The sequence below is a fragment of the Fukomys damarensis genome, unplaced genomic scaffold (assembly GCF_012274545.1).
Source record: "Fukomys damarensis isolate Sample0158 unplaced genomic scaffold, DMR_v1.0_HiC HiC_scaffold_38, whole genome shotgun sequence".
NCBI classification, from domain to species: domain Eukaryota; kingdom Metazoa; phylum Chordata; class Mammalia; order Rodentia; family Bathyergidae; genus Fukomys; species Fukomys damarensis.
In genome coordinates this window covers 52,933,912-52,954,094 of record NW_022900950.1, presented here as the reverse complement: position 1 = coordinate 52,954,094, position 20,183 = coordinate 52,933,912, and the positions used below count along the sequence as shown (strand labels likewise).

The 20,183-nt window shown below is 38.7% G+C and overlaps 1 protein-coding gene across 5 annotated transcripts in view; it reads right to left on the bottom strand.

The window, feature by feature from the left end:
- Enox1 (ecto-NOX disulfide-thiol exchanger 1) overlaps positions 1–20,183 on the bottom strand; it is a 436,949-nt gene that overhangs the window by 24,113 nt on the left and 392,653 nt on the right. For all 5 annotated transcript variants that reach the window (XM_010637078.3, XM_010637077.2, XM_033759995.1 and 2 more), the window contains 2 exons: positions 13,785–13,887; positions 6,100–6,185 (listed from right to left, as the gene is read on the bottom strand). In XM_010637078.3, coding sequence (XP_010635380.1) covers positions 6,100–6,185; positions 13,785–13,887 — 189 coding nt within the window. The remainder of the gene's footprint in view (positions 1–6,099; positions 6,186–13,784; positions 13,888–20,183) is intronic.

Below are 20,183 nucleotides of genomic sequence, written 5' to 3'. Positions count from 1 at the left end.
GAGAGAATAGATTCATTCATAGGAAAATGGATACATATTGAAGATATACTCCTAAGTGAAATAAATAAGTCACACATGTGTAAATACCAAATCATTTCCCTGGTGTGAATATTCTGCAACAATGCATAAGATTCTAATAAGATTACTGACATTTAGAAATTTGAAGAAAGGAGCTAAAGGTGTAGGGAAGGTGTGATGCGTAGGGGAAGAACAAAAAGGGAAAAGAAAAAAATGTGAGATAATGAAAAGATGAAAATAAAGTGTTTGTAGATGGGGAGGGAAGGAGCGGGTGAAGGGAGGGCAGAGGTAAGGGGAAAAAAGGAGAATCAAGACTTGCCATGTAAAGGTACATGATCCCAACAATGAAGGTAACTGTACTGTATTTCTAAAATGTACCAATAAACTCAATAAAATTTAAAAAAAAAATAGGGTCATACAGCACATCCGTTTCATCTCACCTGAGTTTAACATGAGCATATTCTATAACCTCCTTATCCATTTGAGGGGAGGTAACAGGGAAAACAATAAATGTTTTCAAGAATTTTATAACATTTCCCAGTGAATTCTCAGGCTGTAGTTATGAGCCTTCTTGAGAGGTGAGCTACTGTCTGAATTTGGACTGCTCTAAGGGTCAGAAACCCTTACATGTTCCAACTTCAGGACTTCTCAGGAATTCTACTATATTGGCTCAGCAGATGGTTGTCTTGCAAACCCAACTTGGCCCAGCATAGTGACTCAGACTCAAACCTGCTGGATACACTGCACTGTAGGGGATGAATGCTGCCTTCCAGAACCAGGAGATGGGAAGCCTGCCTTCTGAGACCCAGGTTATGGCCAGCCATGTATAGATTTGCTTTGGTATTACGACTGAAGGCAGGTACCCATGCACTGCCCACACCACTGCCTTCAAACACCTTTTACTAATGGGGTAGAGAGGGTGCTCTTGCCCAGCCCATACGGGTGTGCTGAGGGACTTCAGAACCTTCATGGCTTCAGCCACTGTGAATCCCAGGCACAGGCAAAACTGGCCCCTGAGAGGAACTTTGTCAGGCTCTGGTTGTATCCTGTTCCTACATGACAGCTGAAGGAGTCAGGGGGATGGCCATTGCCCCATCCACTGGTACACACAAACAGGTGGACACTCCTGTAGAGACACTACAGTTCCTACTGCCACCCCCACCTACATATTTCCTAACACTCACCACCCCTACAGCTTGTCTCACCATGCACTGCCAGGACTGGATGTAATCAAAACGATGGTGCTGTGGTTCCTGCCATCACCTCCCCCATGAAGCACTGATGGAGAGCAAGAGCTGTTGGCTCCTCACCATTGCTGGGGCTTCTAGTTCCGGAGGCCTATAGTAGCAACAGGGCTGGTGCCCAAAGTAGCTAAAGAAACATCCATACCCTGACAGGAGGTGCCACTCCTATTGTAGGAAAGCTACATCATAAGCACCCCACGTCCACTGCTGTTTACACCATACCTGCCTAACTTACTAGTGCCCCCATTCTTGCAAGCCCTAGAGATAATGGGTATCTCCAAATTTATCGCAGTATATACTGTGCCCAAACTCACTAATCATAGCGAAAGAAGCCACAGGGAGAATACATGACACCGCTCAGCTAGAATCAAAGGTGAAACTGCATAACAAGCTGACAGCCCAAAACACATTTTCAGGAGAAAGCAGCTAAGGAAGCCACTCCACAGACGTGGTAGTGATAGCTATTCTATTATATGCACAAATCTCAATGTAGAAACACAAGAAATATGAAAAAATAAAGTAATATGATACCTCCAAAAGATCTTAACTCTGTAGCAACAGTTTCTAAAATTAAAAGGACTAAGTGCCTGATAAAGAATTCAAAAGAATTATAAAAAGTTCAATAAAATCCATGAGAATACAGATTAACATTTAAATGAAAAGAAGACAATGGACATGTCCAACCCATCAGCATTGGAGCTAGCACCAAAGACAAAAAAACTTGATTAGATCAATAATGAGTGATAAGATTAAATCAGTAATAAACTATCCCAATTTTAAAAAGCCCAGAATTCAATGACTTCAGTGCTAAATTCACAAAGAATGCCAATTTTTCTCAGACAATGTCATTGAATTGAAAAGGAGAAAATATTTCCAAACTCATTCTATGAGGCCAGCATCACTCTGTTACAAAACCTGACAGGGACACAGCAATAAAATGGACATAGATGGAAAACTCTCCAACAAGATACACTGAATTCACATATCAGAAATATCATACATCATGATCAAGTTGGTTTCATCTCAGGTATACAATGATGGGTCTACATATGAAAAATCAGTAATGTATGGTGGTGCCTCAGCTCCCGATCTTCATTCATGATTCTGGGAAAAATGGGCACAGTCATGTTCATCGCCTGATGCAGAGTTTGCAAACAAAAACAAAATTCTGCTGAATGCCTCTGTTTGAGAACCAAACTGTTCACAAACAAAAGCATTCATGAACCGAGGTACCACTGTAATAATCGCATTACCAGAGTAAAGGATAAAAATCTATGCTAATTTCAAATAGATACATAAATAACATCAGATAAACTTTAACATACATTAATGATAAAAATCCTAAACAAATTAGTTACAGAAGGATCATTCCCAACACAATAAAGACTATAGGTGACAAACCTACAGTCAACATCATAGTCAACTTTTCATTGCTGTGACAAAATACCTGAGAAAACAAAATTAAAGGGGACAGGTTTATTTTACCTCAAGGTTAACAGTCCATGGTCCCTAGGCCTTGATGACTTTTGACCTTTGGTGAAGCAGAACATTATGGCAGGGCACGCATGTAAAGCAAAACTGCTTGCTTCATGGGACTTGGAAAGCAAAGAGAAACGAAAGGGGCTGGGATCCCATATTTCCTTCAAAGATACACCCCAACAAACTTCCTTTAACAAGGCCCATCTCTTAAAGGCTGTACCACCTCCCAAAACTGCCACAGGCTAAGGATCAAGTTTTTCACACATGGACTTTTGGGGAACATTTCAGCTCCAATGAATAGCTATCATACCATATTAGGATAAGGTGAAAACAATTCTACTAAGATTAGGAACAAGACAAGGGTATCTACTCACTGCTTTTACTCAATATAGCACTAGAAGTTTTAGCTAGAGCAATTAAGAAAGTTAAATAAAAAACATACAAATAGGATGAGAGGAAGTCAAATTATCCCTGTTTGCAGATAGTATGATTCTGTACATACAAAAACATAGAGATTCTACTAAAAGATCATTAAAATTGATAAATTAATTCAGAAAAGTAGCAGGATCTAAAAGCATTGTACCAAAATTAGTAGCTTTTTTATACATTCATAAATTTTCTGAGCAATCAAATCCATTCACCATAGATATTTTAAAAATCCTAAAAAACCAAGTAAGATAAAAATCTCTACATTAAAAATTACAAGTCAATTATGAAGGAAAAAGATGAAGACACAAAAGTTGGACTCCCCCCCAACCCCCGCGAAATTCATGAATTGGAAGAACTAATTTTGCTGACATGTCTATACTACCCAAAGTAATCTGCAGATTCAATGCAATCCCCATCAAAATACCAATGATATTCTGTAGAACTAGAAATAAAAATTTTTTAAATTCATAGGAACCATGAAAGACCCTAACAAAATGGCCAAAGTAATCTTGAGCAAAAGGAACAAAACTAGAGGCACTATACTACCTGATTTTAAGACACACTAGAGTCACAGTAACCAAAACAGCATGGTACTGTCATGAAAACAGACATTCTTGCAGACCAGAGAAATATAATAAAGATTTTAGAAATAAATCCATGTAAGAATCAGCCAACTGACTCTTAAGAAAGGCACCAAAACATATGTACAATGGAGAAAGGACAGTCTCAAATGGTGCTAGAAAAACTGGAAATGCAGAAGATTGAAACTTTAGTACTATCTCTTGTCCTGTAAAAAAATCAACTCAAAATGGATCAGACCTAAATACAAAATTCAAAGTTCTGAAACTACTACAAGGAGATATAGGAGAAACCCTTTAAAAACATTGGTGTAGGCCATGATTTTTTTTGGATAAGACCCCAAAAGCATAGGAAACAAAAGCAAAAATGGAGAAGTAGGATTACAACAACCAAAAAGCTTCTTCATAGCAGACAATAGAATGAAGAGACCACTGATAATTATTCATCTGATGAAGGGTTAATACTGAGAATATATAAAGAACACAAAAACTTATTAAAAATCAAGAAATCCAATTTAAAATGAGCAAATTATTTTAAAGCTATTTCTAAAAGAATTACAAATGGTGAAGAATTATATGAAAAATGTTCAGTATCATTTGTCACTAGGGAAATGCAAATCAAAACTACAATGAGATACCATCTCACCCTAGTTAGAATGGCTATTACTAATAAAAACGAAAACAAAAACAAATGCTAACAATGATGTGGAGAAAAACTCTCATACACTGTTGATGGAAGTGTAAATTAGTATATACACTATGGGAAAGAGGAGGTTCCTAAAAAAACAAAAATAGAACTACAGTATGATCCAGCTATCCTACTCCTAGGCATATATGCAAAGGAAATGAAGTCAGTATACTAAAGAGATACTTGTGGACTCCTGTTTATTATGGCACTATTCACAACAGCTCAGGTATGGAGTCAGCCTAAGTGGCCATCAACAGATGAAGGAATAAAGAAAATAAAAATGGAGTATTATTCAGCCATAAAGAACAATAAAAGTTTGTCATGTGCAGCAAAATAGATGGAACTGGAGGACATTATGTTAAAGGAAATAAGCTAAAGAAAGATAGTACCGCATGTTCAATTTCAAATATAACACTGACATGAAAGTAGAATAGTGCTTATGAAGAATTAAGGAGAGGAGAAGGGTGAAAAGAGGGAGACTGACTATGATTAGTACACACTATACGCATGAATAGATATACCCTAAATCCCATTAATATGTGCAATTAACATATGCTAATGAGGATTAAAAAATTCATAATCTAACTCCTTTCACATCCTGTTTTGGCCTATCATAAAAAGTCTCTATGACTGAAAAATACTTCTAATTCCAGATGATTTATCTCAAAGGGAAGTACTAAGCCAAGCACTCTGGGAAGGTTGTTTGAGTCAAATAATACAGGGTACTAATTGAGTCCATGCTAAAATTTAGAAAGACTTATGCATGTCTAGGTAGGGTTATACAACTACAGCCTATGCATCTGATGGTATACCTTCCATGCACTTGGCTCTTGCCCTGGGAAACAGTACCTGTTCTTTCCACTTTCCCTCCAGCAGGAAGTTTCACAGACTCCTCAGTGACTCAGTGCTGTGTTCATCCCCTTCCTGGATTGTCCAGGCAGCCCTGGATAGGGCCATCACTTTATTTCAACAGTGGTCCGTCTCACTGTTTATTCAAATTCAATAGCTCAAATTCAAATTCAATGAGCTCTTAGGCGGTCCCTTCTCTTTTGGCACACAAATACTGCAATGGCCTAAGAATATGACTAGTGTGCAGATATAAGCTGAATTTCAGAGAGGGGGGTGATTTCTAATTCTGGATGTGAACCTTAAGGGACATAGGTAAGAATAACTTTGCAGTTGTTTTTTCCACTTTGATAATAATACAGAAAAACAGCCACTGATACATTGATTTCCTTGAGAGCCATAATGGATGTTTATATTATTTGAGATGATTTTTCCTCAGTTGTGTGAAGTCCCTAACATGGAATCCTGTGAGAATATGGCCTAAGGGTTATGCCTACTTAGTTATCCTCACCTGATTTCTCCTGTTTTGGGAATTTTCAGGCCAACCTGTAATCTTAAATCTCTCATAAGCTTTTCAAAGTAATTTGGCACCTGTGGACAGTCACTGTCATTTTAGATAACTCCTTTTCCTTCTAGAGAGACAAAGGCAAACAAGGAGACAACTATCCTGCCCAAACCCAAGGTCCCTATAAAAAAGAAGTGCTGATAAACCTCTGCGTACTGTTTCAGGCTGATGCAGCTCACAGAGTCCACACACAGCCAGCAATCAACATGCTAAATTTCATAAATGAAAGTTTGATCAAGAAACATAATTTACCTTGGAGTCCAGCTGCTGCATGTATGACCAGAGATATTCTATATTGGCTCCAAAAGGATGAACGTGGAGGAATGTGGATATGATGCCTGCATTAAAAAGACAAACATTGGGAAAAATTTAGAGGCCAGCAAAAGTCTCAATTACATACATAAAGCCATCTGACCTCAATGACTTTGGTCAGGCTGAGTTAATGTCTTGCCATTTCTAACAGCACTCAACAAGCATCCAGTAATAGCACATTCTGCAGACAGTAGTAGTAATATGGCAAACTGAACACTTTGTCTCCTAGAATGACAGTAGTTAGCAAAGCTACACTCTGAAATAATACATAGGCGAATAAAGGTATTTCTAAACAAAAACTCTTGGAGGCAGTTCAACTACCAATTTTATGCTTGATTTACCAATATAAAATTATAGTTATTGAAAGGATAAAATTATCTTTTTTCTTTCTCTCAGTGGACTCTGCAGTATGAAAATGGCTCATACGGCTATGTCAGAAATCACACTGTCTTAAATTTTCCTGACTATTACAGTTGCTGGTTACGAGAAGTATGGAATTCATATTCCCCTAGCTTTTACTGGAGGAAGCACACATTCTTCCTGCAACATGTGCTGTTTCCTCGGGTTGTTGTTGTTGAAAGGGAGCCAGCACACTCTGCCCTTCTCTACTATAATTTACAAGGTCATTTAAAAAGGTCAAGACATGGATGTGTTGGCTGGTGTCTGATGATAAATCAGACTTTTCCCTGGTGAGAATCAACTGTCAACATTGTACTGACATACAAACAGTTGGATGTTGGTGTATGGGCTGAAGTACAAAGCATTACTCTTCTATCTCTCCTGCTTCTGTATTGAAAATCAAAATAATGAGGAAGTCAGCTCCACAAACTGCACTGCTGTTTGTTTTTTGGTACTGGGGATCGAACTCAGGACCTTGTACTTGTGAGGCAGGCAGCAGAGCCACTGACTAAATCCCCAGCCCTACACTGATGTTTGTTAGGAGGTTGTGCTCAGATGGATATTTAAGCAGGTTTTAAAATGTATTAAGTCTCATGTTCTATTTATTGTAAATCTTGAGGCTGGGGAGCTAAAGGTCCAAGAGAAGATCCTCAATAGAATGAGGCACAGTCACAGCAAGTGCCAGGCAAGAACATCATGCTTGTATTAGGCCATGCTCTATTTGCATGGGACCTTGGATTGATCTGGGACAAGGTCTTGTGCAAGCTGCTTGGGATATTACAGGATGAAGGTCAGTTTTAAAAGAAAAGTTCCAAGTATATCCTTAGTTTGAAGATAGAGAACTAAAAGGTCAGGGCAGAGGATTTAGCTCGGTGGTTCTACTACCTGCCTCACAAGCACAAGGACCCGAGTTTGATCCCTGTACCCAAAAAAAGGTCTAGGAAAGTACTCTCTAAGACCTGTCTTTTGAAATCTGCTTTTATATGTTTATAGTAAATGAAGAAGATAGAAATAATTTCTTCATAAAGCTAAAATCTTCAAAAGCTAAACATATTGGTCTGTTCTTCTGAGACGCAAAGAACTACCATTTTATTTTGGCATCCTTGTTTCCCTTATCCTTTTCTCTGTCTCTCTTCTTCCTTTGTAATTTTCTCCCTCAAGTACCCCTCTATGAAATTAAGGTGATGATGAAAGGTAATGATGGTCAGTTTTAATATGTCAGTTTTGACAGTTTTAACTGTCAAAGGAAAAATGTAGTTTCTATGCCTTTTTTTAAAATCACATTCATTTCAGGGGAACTTCCTAAATAAATAGCTGAATTCCCTCTGTAGCTCTTTTAAGGGAACTATGATGTTTCCTGGGAATAGTAAAAGGAAAGCTGTAATGCAAAAGTCAATAAAAAGTGTGGCAAAACCCCAAGTGTAGATTATTATCTGGGAGTGACCTCAAGTTTGGTAAGAAGAATACTAGGAATTGAGACTGGAATACTTAGCTGATATTGAACTGGTGAATCTGCAAAGCGACAGACTCAACAACTGCTGCTAGCCATTTCCATAGGTCTCCGTACTTAAAATGGGCCTTCCAATAGTAGAAAATATAACTGTAAATAGCTAGTTTATGAAAACAGTCAAAGAAGCAGAGGAAGTTGTCAGTACCAGTGGGCCCTTTTACATGTCTCAGAGCCTTAACAGCAGAAAAGCATAAACAGCTCTGTACAACTGGTAGCAAATCTCATTAGGAAGGCCCACTAAAACAGGCTGCCTGCACACAAGCATTCCGTCAAAACCACTTAATTTATTCTCATTTTTGAAGCTTACTTCAGACCAATGGAACTGCATTTAAATTAACAAAATAATTTTAGTTTTTGTTGTTTTCTTTTTCTTCATTTCATTTAAACACTGTATTCAACACTTAGCAGCAACGTGGTGTCAAGGTTCCAGAGGAAAACACATAAAACAGACAACATGCCTACTCTTGTAGAATTTTTATGGTAGATGAATGTAGATGATAAACACAAATATTTAAAAATAAAATTTTTGAAGAGTAGTAAGCATAATGTAGAAAATAAAACAGCTAATAGGATAGAAGTGATAGTGACCTTGAGCTTGGCGGAGCTCCATTTACTACTGGGAGGTCAAGTGAAGGCCTCTCTAAGAAAGCAAAATTTCCCAAATGTGAGGTGAGAAGAAACCAGTCACAGAAAGCCTGGAGAAAGATTAGGTACAAGCTACAGATAGTGCAAAGGCCCTCATGCAGAAATGAGTGGGCAGCCACACACCTGACTTGAAAATAGTACAGTGTGCATTTAGAACCAGTTAGGGGATGGACTATGGAGAGCTTTATGTGCCAGGGTCAAGGGTCTGTATGAAATTCCAAGTGTAGTGAGAAACCAAAAGAGGGCTCAAGGGTAAACCCCAGGGAAGCCCAAAATTCAAGGGTTAAGCTGAGAAAAAACTCAGCAAAGGAATGTGAGAGGGAATGATCCACAAGGAAGAATGTTGTCATGACAGCCAGAGAAGAAAGCATTTCCAGAAGATTCACATATGAATTCAATCATGCAAAGTGCATCTGATAGATGAAGGGAGCCCAGAAACCGGCAAAATGATGTTCTCTGTTCACGTGAACGAGAACAATGTCAGTGTGAGGGTATAAGCTGGACAGGTGGAGGTTGAAGAGAGGGGTAGAAATGGAAACCGAGAGTATAGATCATGCTTTGGAGACGTTACACTTTGATGAGGAGCAAGGGAATGTGCTACTGGATGAAAGAGGTTAAAGAGTCAAGATAGGTTTTCCTTCTCTTTTATTTATTGAAATTTTTGGAGGGGCATGTTGAGTATTGAGCTTTTACATGCTTGGTAAAGCACTCTACCACTTAGCTACATCCGAAACTCTTATCAAGGTATAAGATAATGGAGGTCATTTCTATATATTGATGTATGTGATCCTCTACTTTCATACAAGGTCACTGTCTAAAGGGGGTGTAGCTCTGAAGTAGTCCTCACAGGTCACTGAGGACTGAGTTGAAAAAGACCATCTAATCAATCCTCCTAATTGTACAATATGAGAACTTAGCCAATGGTAGATGAGTAGTTTGTTCTAGGGTACCCAGTGGGTCAGATGACTCATTCCACAAATACATAGGATTCCCTTCTGTACTACTCCACCCAGGACTGTTTAGAGATCATCAGGAATTGTGGTTTCTTCAAGGGCAAATCCATTCCACTCTCATTATTGTCTCCTGTGAATTCCCATTTAAAAAAAAATTAGATTGGCTACCTGATCAGATCAAAATATCAATTTGTACTTTGAGATTGGTTGGTGCGTTATGTGTTGAATGGAACGAGAAAAGGAATTCTAACAGAATATATTCATTTTCCCCAGGTTGCTTGGAGTTTTCATTCCAAATTCTTTGTGTAAAGTGTAAAGTTCTGGCTGAGAGTAACTTTCTCTATATCCACACTAGTTGATAGGTCTCAAGAAAACTTCAAAAGACTATTAGCTTTCCAGGATACATGGGTGCCCCAGGGACCTCAGCTCTGAAGAGGAACATCTGTGTCTCTGTACACCATCATATCTTGCTTGGGCAAGGGGCAGCAGAGGCCTGACCACAAAAAAGCCCGAAGGAGTCTTGCTTCTTGTTAGAGCACATATGCTGTGTGAACGCTGAACTGGAGAGCTGTCAGGGTGGAAGCCCTGTGAGATCTGGATCTCCCACTGGGCCAGGAGGGGCAGTGGGTTGGCAGCTAAATAATGACAAGGAGCTTGTGGTAAATGGAGAGAGGCAAGCCTGAGAGTGGGTAATAGAAGGCTAGCAGACACTTGGGTTTTGGACTGCTACTTTAGTGCCTTGGTATTCTAGACATCTTTAATTTACAAAGATAGTTTGTTCTGTTTACTTGATGAGTACAAAACCTGATCATTTATGTTGGTTACTGTCTGTTTTGTTTTCAAAAATATTTGTCCATCTGTTTGTCTTAAGTAAGCTCCTCCAACTATCTTGGGCTTCTCTAAATTGTTTGCATTTGAAATGCCCTTGACAACTTTCTTATCCATCCGGTGCAACCCTATTCATGCTTTAGGACTGGCAAACAATGAACAGAATCTGTATGAGGGGCCCAAAATTCTGTCTTTTCAATAGGGTTCCCAACTGATTTTTTGCACAGCACAGGCTGATGATTCTTAGAGTAAACCCTCGACAAATGTTTACTGATTTATTGATAGGGACATTTATGCCTTAGAAGCAAGATTTAGGTCAGTGACCCATTCTATATGGTCAGTAGCTTTTAGGGAAGAACAGATTACTTCAGATTACTTTACTCAGGTACAGCCTAAATATAGCCTTAAACTCTATTTACTGAAAATTCCAGCTCAACTTTCTGTAAATGTTATTTTGCCACATTCAATTTATCTACTCCTGGATGCCTAGGAACTAGGGGAACATTCCAGTACTGACATAGACTGTGCATACATGTGAGATGCTGACAATATTGGGAATAGTGTCTTGAGCAGGGCCTGAAGTATAGTGGCACCTTGTGTCTCACGGTGGATGTTTTGAGCTACACAGGACTCAAGATGGTGTGTGCAAAAGTTTGCCTGATCATTAAGAATTTGAAGGCAATATTCAGGGGACTAAGGAGGTTTTGAAGAAAAACTACTTTGTAAACAGTTAAAGTTGCTAGGAAAGTTGCTATTGTACTATATATGGATGGGATTGGCAGTGATGACTAACACTGACAGGATGCCAATGAGAGGTGCTGGAATTTGGAATCTACTGAGTTAATATTCATAGGAAAAGATAGAGTAATACATAGTCAAGTTATAACATCAATATCTCCTTAGAGCCATTCGCTTATCAATACAAATTTTGATCTCTTCTCCTTTGTAAATATTAAATGGTTTCCAGCCAAATATAGCTCCAGAGGTTTGGTCTCAAATAAAAGGCCCTGACTCTTTCTAGGAACTGACTCATTCTATCCCAAACAACTCCAGTGTGTGCTACATGTAATATATGGGCCATATGTGAAATGGACTACGACAGTGGTGGTAAACTTACGGCACCTGTGCCACAGCAGGCTGTTTGTATCATTGAAAGCTCTAAAAGTTTCACCATCAGTGGACTAGGAGTTCTGGCACTGACACTGGGCAGCATCAAGCTGACTTAACATGTGGTTACTAATGAGCAATGAGACATTAAATAGCTACCCAGCAATGCCCCTCCACTTAAATCTGATTTCTTAAAGTCCAATTATATGTTAACTTATTTTCACAAGAACTACAAAGTAAATAATCCTAAAATCACAATGAAATATTTCCTGAGTCTATCTTCTTTAGTTGAATTGGAACACAATAACTCAGCTCCATTAATTGTCAAGAAGAGAGTTTTGCAGAAGGATTGAACTTTCAAAAGTCTCAGAATCTAGATCTGCAAATCTCCAAATCATGGTCACTTAAGAGCAAGGAATATAGGCCATTGCAAATACCCTCCTAATACCTCAAAAAATACAAACAAACATATAAATATAACCTATCGACTCCTATTAATGTACAATGTGTAATGCACATGCTTTTTAAATTTTTGAGGCAGCTGGTTAAAAATGCATGTGTAAATATCTGTATGTATGTATATTTCTTCTAGTAACTATGTAGAAGACTTTGTAAATGAGCTGTTCTCTAAAACATAAAAGGGGAAGCAGTGTCTAACAGCAGTAAGAAAAAAGAGAACTATTTCCACTATTTTTTTTTACACTTATATGATCAGAATTACTCACACTTAAGGAGAGAAAGTTTTCTGTAGATCATTATGGGCTTTGTTCATACCCTAAAAGTATTATGAGGGAAGTTACATCTTTTTCACAGTGAGTGAAAGAGATACAGTGTCAGAATTGGACACATTTTCCAATAGGAGAAAAATCCAGTTACCAACTACATATGGGTTCATTTTGAGTTCCTGGAACTGATAGCACATCAGCATGTCTTCTGAGACTTGCGCATGGCATGTTATTACAGCTGTATATCATCAGAGAGAAAAAAATAATTGGTTTTCCTTGGAGTATCTCTAAGTTGATGTCATATTCAATAACCCTGTAGTTGAAAAATCTATATATGATGGATGAAGTCTGGACTATCTTTTGAATTTAATTCCTCTTGTGCCAGCTTCTGCAGGCCCTGGTGTACCTGTCAGCTTGAGGTGAAAGCACATACAATATTAGAAAATGCAACCAGGCCCTACTTTTGCCAGATAACAAAGTACACAAAAACAATTTCTCATGTGTATGGTAGCCTCATTCTTTTCTGTTAACTGTGCCATGAAAACGCCAGTATGAACTTGGAACCCCACGCTGAGGTCAGTGCCACGGCATAACTTTAACCAAGACTGCACTACAGCTAGGGTAATGCCTTTTTCTTCAGAGGTTCAGGGCTTCAGGGACCAACCTGCTGCTAAGGTAGGTACCCAGCCATACTGCCAACACACCCCCAACAGGTATTCTTCCCTGAGAAAGTAAGGGTTACTTCTGGATCTCCTGATGAAGATTCTCAAAAGAGAATGGTTAGAGCTTTTTCTCTGGTTCAGCCAAAGAAAAATCCAATCTAGATGTATTTTGTGGGGCAACTGAATGTTTTAGGTGAACAGAACCTTCTTTCCTCCTCCCTTCCTCTTTCTTAGTGGCCAGCTAATTTGCCCATCTTGGATAAGTTGATCTGCACTCAGATGGGAAAGTCTGGATTAGACTATCCAGGATTAGCCTAGCATTGTAGTCTGGATGCACCTATTTCAGCAGCATTATAGATTTGGTCTTGGGGTTAGTCTGACCATGTGACCTCTGCTAAGAGGCTTCAAGGTTAATTTCTGAGTTCAAAGCTGCACAAGAGTCTGGCTTGGTTTTGAACTTTTTGACTAGAACTAACCTTGCCTCCAGTCAGAAGGGCCATGTCCAGTTTTAAAATTTGGATTTGTGACATGAAAACCTGTTTTCTTGAACTCAGTTTTATGCCTAAAAAGAAATTAATATATGTACATGGTTGCAGAAAGGAAAAACTCAACTAGCTTGTATGCCACTAATTTGTAGTATGCATAATATAATCTTGACAAAATCAATCTTATTTCCAACTAGAAGTCAAAGCTGTTTAAATTATTAAATGTTGGAGGTGAATTACTAAAATATTGAAATTTAGCTAATTACCTAAGAATTATTTAAGAGAATAGATGAAGAAAACAATTTCCTTACCTATTAGCAGAGCTTCTTTCTCTGATTTTAAGCCTTGGCTTCTTTTTTCAATATTGTTCTCTCGGTCTTGGTTGACCAATGCAACTGTCAACACATTGATTTCCTGTAAAGTTAAGAAACAAAAGCCATTTGTGTGTTTCTATAGATTCTGTGAATTTCAATAAAAAGCTACCAGATTTTAAAAACTTTATGAAAGAGGTCATTGTTTCCATTATTTGATCATTATAACTGATGATCAAATCTCATAAATAATTGATCTATTTGCCCAACAGTAGAAAAGTAATTCTAAAACCTGGTGCCTAACTTCTGTTCCTAGCAAACCAAGTAACCTGGTACAATTTGCAATTTGGTACAAATTACCTTAGCTTCTTGTCCATGTTTTGATTAAACTCTTTCACTGTATTTGACTGTCGTTACTTTTAACATGCTTTATTTCAAATATGAAATATTTTCTGAAAAAGCTTACAGCAGACAGATTTATAATACTATGCTAATAATTTGAGTGAGCATGTAGGGAAACAGGACTCATTAGGAAGTGGAGATAGAATTGTTGGTAGGAATATTTAAACTGAGTGGGTATGGATCCTTATATACAATTAGGAAAGGCACATAAAGCAAAATTCTAAGAAATTCTTTTCATTAGAAGCTAAAAATGAAGAATTCTACAACAAGCCAATAACACAAGGAACGCTGAAGCTGGACTATTTGTAGTTCTCTATGGTTGTCTTAATTTAAAGAAAGAGACAAACTCAACCCTCCCAGTCTTGCTATTAGGACTCAAAATGGAGAGTGATTTAACAGAAATTTAATAATCTACATATATGATCTGCATAGATAACACTAGAATCATTAGGGAAACTGAGTCTTCCAGTTGGGAGCTACTCACTGACAGCTCTGACGGGAGATCCAAGGTGGCTGAACAGAGGTGACCTACACACAACTTCTACTATAGAGAAGAACCAGAGACACAAATGAAAGATTATATTTTGAGAAGAGTGACTAAGCAAAAACTCTGGAAATCAGCAAGGAAGTGAGAGGAATTTTAAAACAGCATGGAGAATTAGAAAGGCAACCTAGATAAAAGAACAATGTCAACTGCAACTTCAACACTAATTCCTGGCTGGGTGAGCTGGGGAGGAGAAGAGATTCCATAATGGTGGGGAAAGGTAAGTGGGAAAGTCTCAACACCCCACCCCCACACACATCAGCAACAGAACCACAATGCTAACTGTAGGGAAATCCCCACAGTTATTACAGCTTTAAGTCTGGCTAGTCTCAGAGCAGCTACTCTGTTTCAAAAGACAAACTAACATTGGGTTTCTCCCAAACCCCAGACCCAAGCTACTGAGACAACTACTACTAGGTATCTTCTTGCCTTAAAGTCTGGCAGCTGGCCCCTTGAACTGACAGAAGCATGCCATAGAAGCATGCAGGTACCTCACAGGGCAGAGGGCCTCCCCCTCAGCATCCTGTATCTTCAGGACCCACAGCTTCCAGAGACACAGCCCAAGGCTCCAGGCTCACTTGTACTTGCCACACAGAAAGTAGAAAAGGTTGCCTTCCTATCTCATCAACTTAGTGATAGTGTGGGAAGCATCCTAGCCTTAGGCTCATAATAGAAAGAATACCTCTGGCTCTGGAAGACCACCAGAACATCCTGCTTTCACCATATTTCCCACTATAAGCCTGAGAAATATAATCCTATCCTCACCATATTTCCTTAACATCCTGACACAAGCCTAAAATATACACTCTTGCCCTTGTCATACCTGGTTTACCTGTAACACAAGCCTAAGAAGCACATACTCTAACTGCTTTAGCTTAAACGAAGGTCATTATCATTAGCATTGTGATTTTGACCTCCCTAGTGGGCTTTGACTACCATGCTGGTTCCAACCATGCCCATTAAAATTCAAAAACTTCTCCTTCCAAGGTGAGGGACTGACAGGTGACAGGAAAGAAGCCAAATTAGTTACCTCCCCTGATCTTTCCCCCAGTTCTAGAAAAACAAGAGAAGCCAATCCCGGAACTTACTGTAGTTGGTGTCTTTGGGTACTACCTACTTGAAACTCTTCCATTTATACTATAACCTCAAATCTAAAACAGATGGGACCACTCTTAGTCTATCTCACTCTTGAGCTTTCTCATTGGCCTATTCCCACTCTGTGGGGTATACGTTCCCTTTAATAAATCTCTGCTTTTCTTACTTCTTCTGTGTGTCTGTTTAACTCTTTGGGATACAAAAAGCCTGGATATCAGGCAAGACTAAGACCAACTAACTGGTAACATCTGCAGTTGCTGGAGTAAAAGGTCTTTACATTACTCATGTCTGTCTTTGAAGAGTTGGAGAGGGTCCTGGCTGTGTCTCACAGCTTCAGGATTGTGCCTGCCATTGCTCAAACCATGACATGTACCCCATGAAAACCAGCAAAAGTCTCCACCCAGCCCCCAGTTTTGGGGCAAAAAGCCCAAACTTGTCCTGTAAGTTCTGTGGAACTTTCCTTCCATATTTTGTAACTCCAGAAATGCAAGTAGCAGTACCCCAAGTCTGCACCACTTGCAGTAGCCTCATATAAACTAGAGAAGGTCCTCACCCCAGCCCACAGCCTTGAAACTGCAGTCATTAGTGCACGAGGCCTGGCATCAACCATTTTTGTCTCTGGGATCCAGAGAAAATTTACATTCATATCCCGTAGCTCCAGGACTGAGGTTACAATTGCCAGTAGCCTGTTGCCCTCAGCATTTTCCTTGTGTGATCTAGGGGTATTCTCATCCATAACCTAAAGATCCCAATCCACACAAACCTAAATTATAAGGCCTGGTGCCACCTGCATTTGACTTGTGAGACCTAGGGAAGGTCTCTAGGAGGATAACCTAGAGTACAACCAGGACTTAACACCACAAGCCAAAACATCACTTTCACATACTTTAGGGTGTCTAGGAAAGGTCTCCATAACTTATAGTCTTGGGACCATATATGCTGGTGCTCACAGCCCCAGCATCACCTTCACATGTCCCTTTGGACCTAAAGAAGTTTCTCACTTGTAGCTCCCAGAAAGTGCTATAATATATGAGTGTTAAAGCCATTTATATCACTACTTGGGATCAAGGGACGATGCCCTTCATTTTCTATACCTTGAGTTCATGGTTACCTATACCACAGACCCTCTACATATGCTCATTTCATAAAATATAGGGAATGCTCCATCCCATCCCATCTAGAACTGTAGCTGCCGGTGCACAGGCCCAATCATCACCTGCATTAATCTTGAGAGTACTGGTGAAGGTATTGTTCACATTCTGTGTTTCAGTTTGTGTAGATGTTGCCCAAAAGCCTAATGTGGTCATAAGTGGGGCTTTTTCAGAAGTGGCTGGATCTAGAGTGTGTGATCACTAAATCAGTCCGGTGATCAGTTTGATACCTTACCTAAGCCCATGAGTTTAAATAGAATATAAAAGGGGCAGAAAGAAGCTGCTAAGGTTTACTGGACTTGCTGCTTGCTACTTTCTGCCTGCCCTACTTTGTCATGGACTATTTCTCACTTGAGATGCTCCTCTGCCATGCCACCCTACCTTGGAGACAGCCAACTATGGACTAAAACCTCTATGAACTGTGAGCCAACTAAACTTTTCTCTTTTAATTTTGAGTTTAAGGTATTTTGTCTCAGCAATGAGAAATGTAACTAAGACATCCTGTGCCTTGAGGATTGTGTGCTGACACCCCTGGTGTCACCTGTGCTTGTCTCTGGGAAATGGTGACAGACTTCTCCATGTTCACACCACTAGGACTGTGGTAGCTGTCATCACAAGCCTCAGTGCCATCAGAGCTTGACTCTGAGGTTTGAGATACAACCTTGGAAAGTCAGTATCCACTGCAAAGCTGTATAACTACTTTCAAAAATTTGAAATCTAGATAATTGAGGCACCAATAGAAGCTGATGACATCAATCAAAATTGAAGAAATCACACAGATGTTACACTTTTGAGCTAACCTATAACCAAATCCAAAGAACCCACCCAAATGATGCCATACATGCTGTCAAATGAAAAAAAAATCTTTTCCTATAAAAGATATTCCATTAAATTTGAAGAGGCAACTATTTCACAGATGCACAGCCAGGGATACAAGAAACAAAAAATCTTCAAAAGATCACAAGAATTCTCCAGAAAAGAGCCCAATTTTGAAGGAAATATATAAAATACTTTGTGACAATTAAGCTTGATTTTTCAATGTGATTTGCATGAAAGCTGCTTAGGAGATTAGTAAAATACAACTATGGCTGTGTCTGGGTTATGAAGCTGTGACCTTGGGGACTATATTTGGTCCCTGCCCCCTTTCTCTCTGAAGATCTTTTCCTGTGACCCGCTTGTTGGCTGCCAACAACAGCCAACTATCCTCTCCCACACCCTTCTGCCATGATGCTTCTACCTTGGAGCCAACCATGGACTGAAACTTCTGAAATCATGAGCCAAAATAAACCTCTCTTTCTTAAAGTTGCAGGTGTAGGCTATTTGTCCCAGTGATGAGAAAGCTCACTAATATATATCTAAAAGGAATTCAAAATAATGTTTCTGAATGAGATGCAAGAAAACAAAGATAGATAATATAAAGAAATAAAAATGTTTCCAGAACTATATCGAAGAGGAGTGGTGATAGTGGGCATGCTTGTCTTGTTCCTCATTTTAACGTGAAGGTTTTCAGTTTTTGGCCATTTAATAAGATGTTGGCTGTTGGCTTTTCATAGATAGCCTTTATTAAGTTGAGATATAGACCATTTATTCCAATTTTTTGCAGGGTTTTTATCATGAATGGGTATTGAATTTTGTCAAATGCTTTTTCTGCATCTATCGAGAGGATCATATGGTTTTTGTCCTTGACTCTGTTAATATAGTGTATTACATTTATTGACTTATGTATGTTGAACCATCCTTGCATCCCTGTAATAAATCTGTCTTCATCAGGATGTATGATCTTCTTGATGATCCTCTGTATTCTGTTTGCTAGAATCTTATTAAGGATTTTTGCATCTATATTCATTAAGGAGATTGGCCTGTAGTTCTCTTTCTTAGTTGAGTCTTTCCCTGGTTTGGGAATCAAAGTGATACTTGCTTCCAGGAATGAATTTGGAAGTATTTCTTCCCTTTCAATTTCATTGAAAAGTTTGAAGAGTAATGGCAGTAGTTCTTCTCTAAATGTCTTGTAAAATTCAGCAGTGAATCCATTAAGACCTGGGATTTCCTTTGTTGGTAGATTTTTAATTAAATTTTCAATTCCACATCACTGGTCATTTGAGAGATGCAGATGAAAACAACACTGAGATTCTACCTCACCCCACAAAGAATGGCTGCTATCAAGAAATAAACCAATAACAAATGCTGATGGGGTTGTGGGGAGAAAAGAACCCTTCCCCATTGTTGGTGGGAGCACAGACTAGTGCAACCACTATGGAAATCAATATGGAGATACCTCAAAGAGCTAGGACTAGAGGTTCCATTTGACCCAGCCATCCCTCTGCTGGATATCTTTCCAAAAGAACTAAAAGAATTATATCATGGTGATGTATGTGCACCCATGTTTATAGCAGCATAGTTTGTAATAGCTAAAACTTGGAAACAGCCCATTTGCCCATCAGTTGGAGATTGGATAAAGAAGATGTGGTTTTTCTATAAAATGGAATACTACTCAGCCATAAAGAATGAGAAATTAGAGTCATTCATAGGAAAATGGATACATATTGAGGATATACCCCTAAGTGAAATAAATAAGTCACACATGTATAAATACCAAATAGTTTCTCTGGTATGAATAAACTGTAATAGTACATAAGATCCTAATGAGATAACTGACATTGTGAAATGGGAAGAAAAGGGCTAAAAGTGTAGGGAAATTAGGAAGGGTAGGGGAAAGGGAATAAGGGAAAAATATGAGAAAATGAAAAAATGGAAATAAAGTGTTTGTAAATGGGGAGGGGAGGAGGGGGTGAAGGGAGGGCAGGGACAAGGGGAAAAACTGAGAACCAAGACCACCTGTCATGTAAAGGTACAAGATCCTAATAATGAATGTAACTGTACTGAATACCTAAAATGTACCAATAAACTCAATAAAAGAAAAAAAATCTGAAAGTGTTTTAAAACTAAAAAGAAAATTCAAAATATGACTGAGAAATTCACCAAAGATACAGAAATCATAAAAAAGAACTAATCAGAAATAATGGAGCTAAAATATTAATGAAATAAAAGTCCAACTGAAAACTTCTACAACATGCTAGACCAAGCAGAAGAATTTCTGAACTTGATATTTAATCTTTTGAATCAATCCAGCCAGACGAAAAAAAAAAAAAAAAAAAAAAGAAAAGAAGAAAGATATGAATCTGTGGAACTCCATTAAGAAGAAAATAA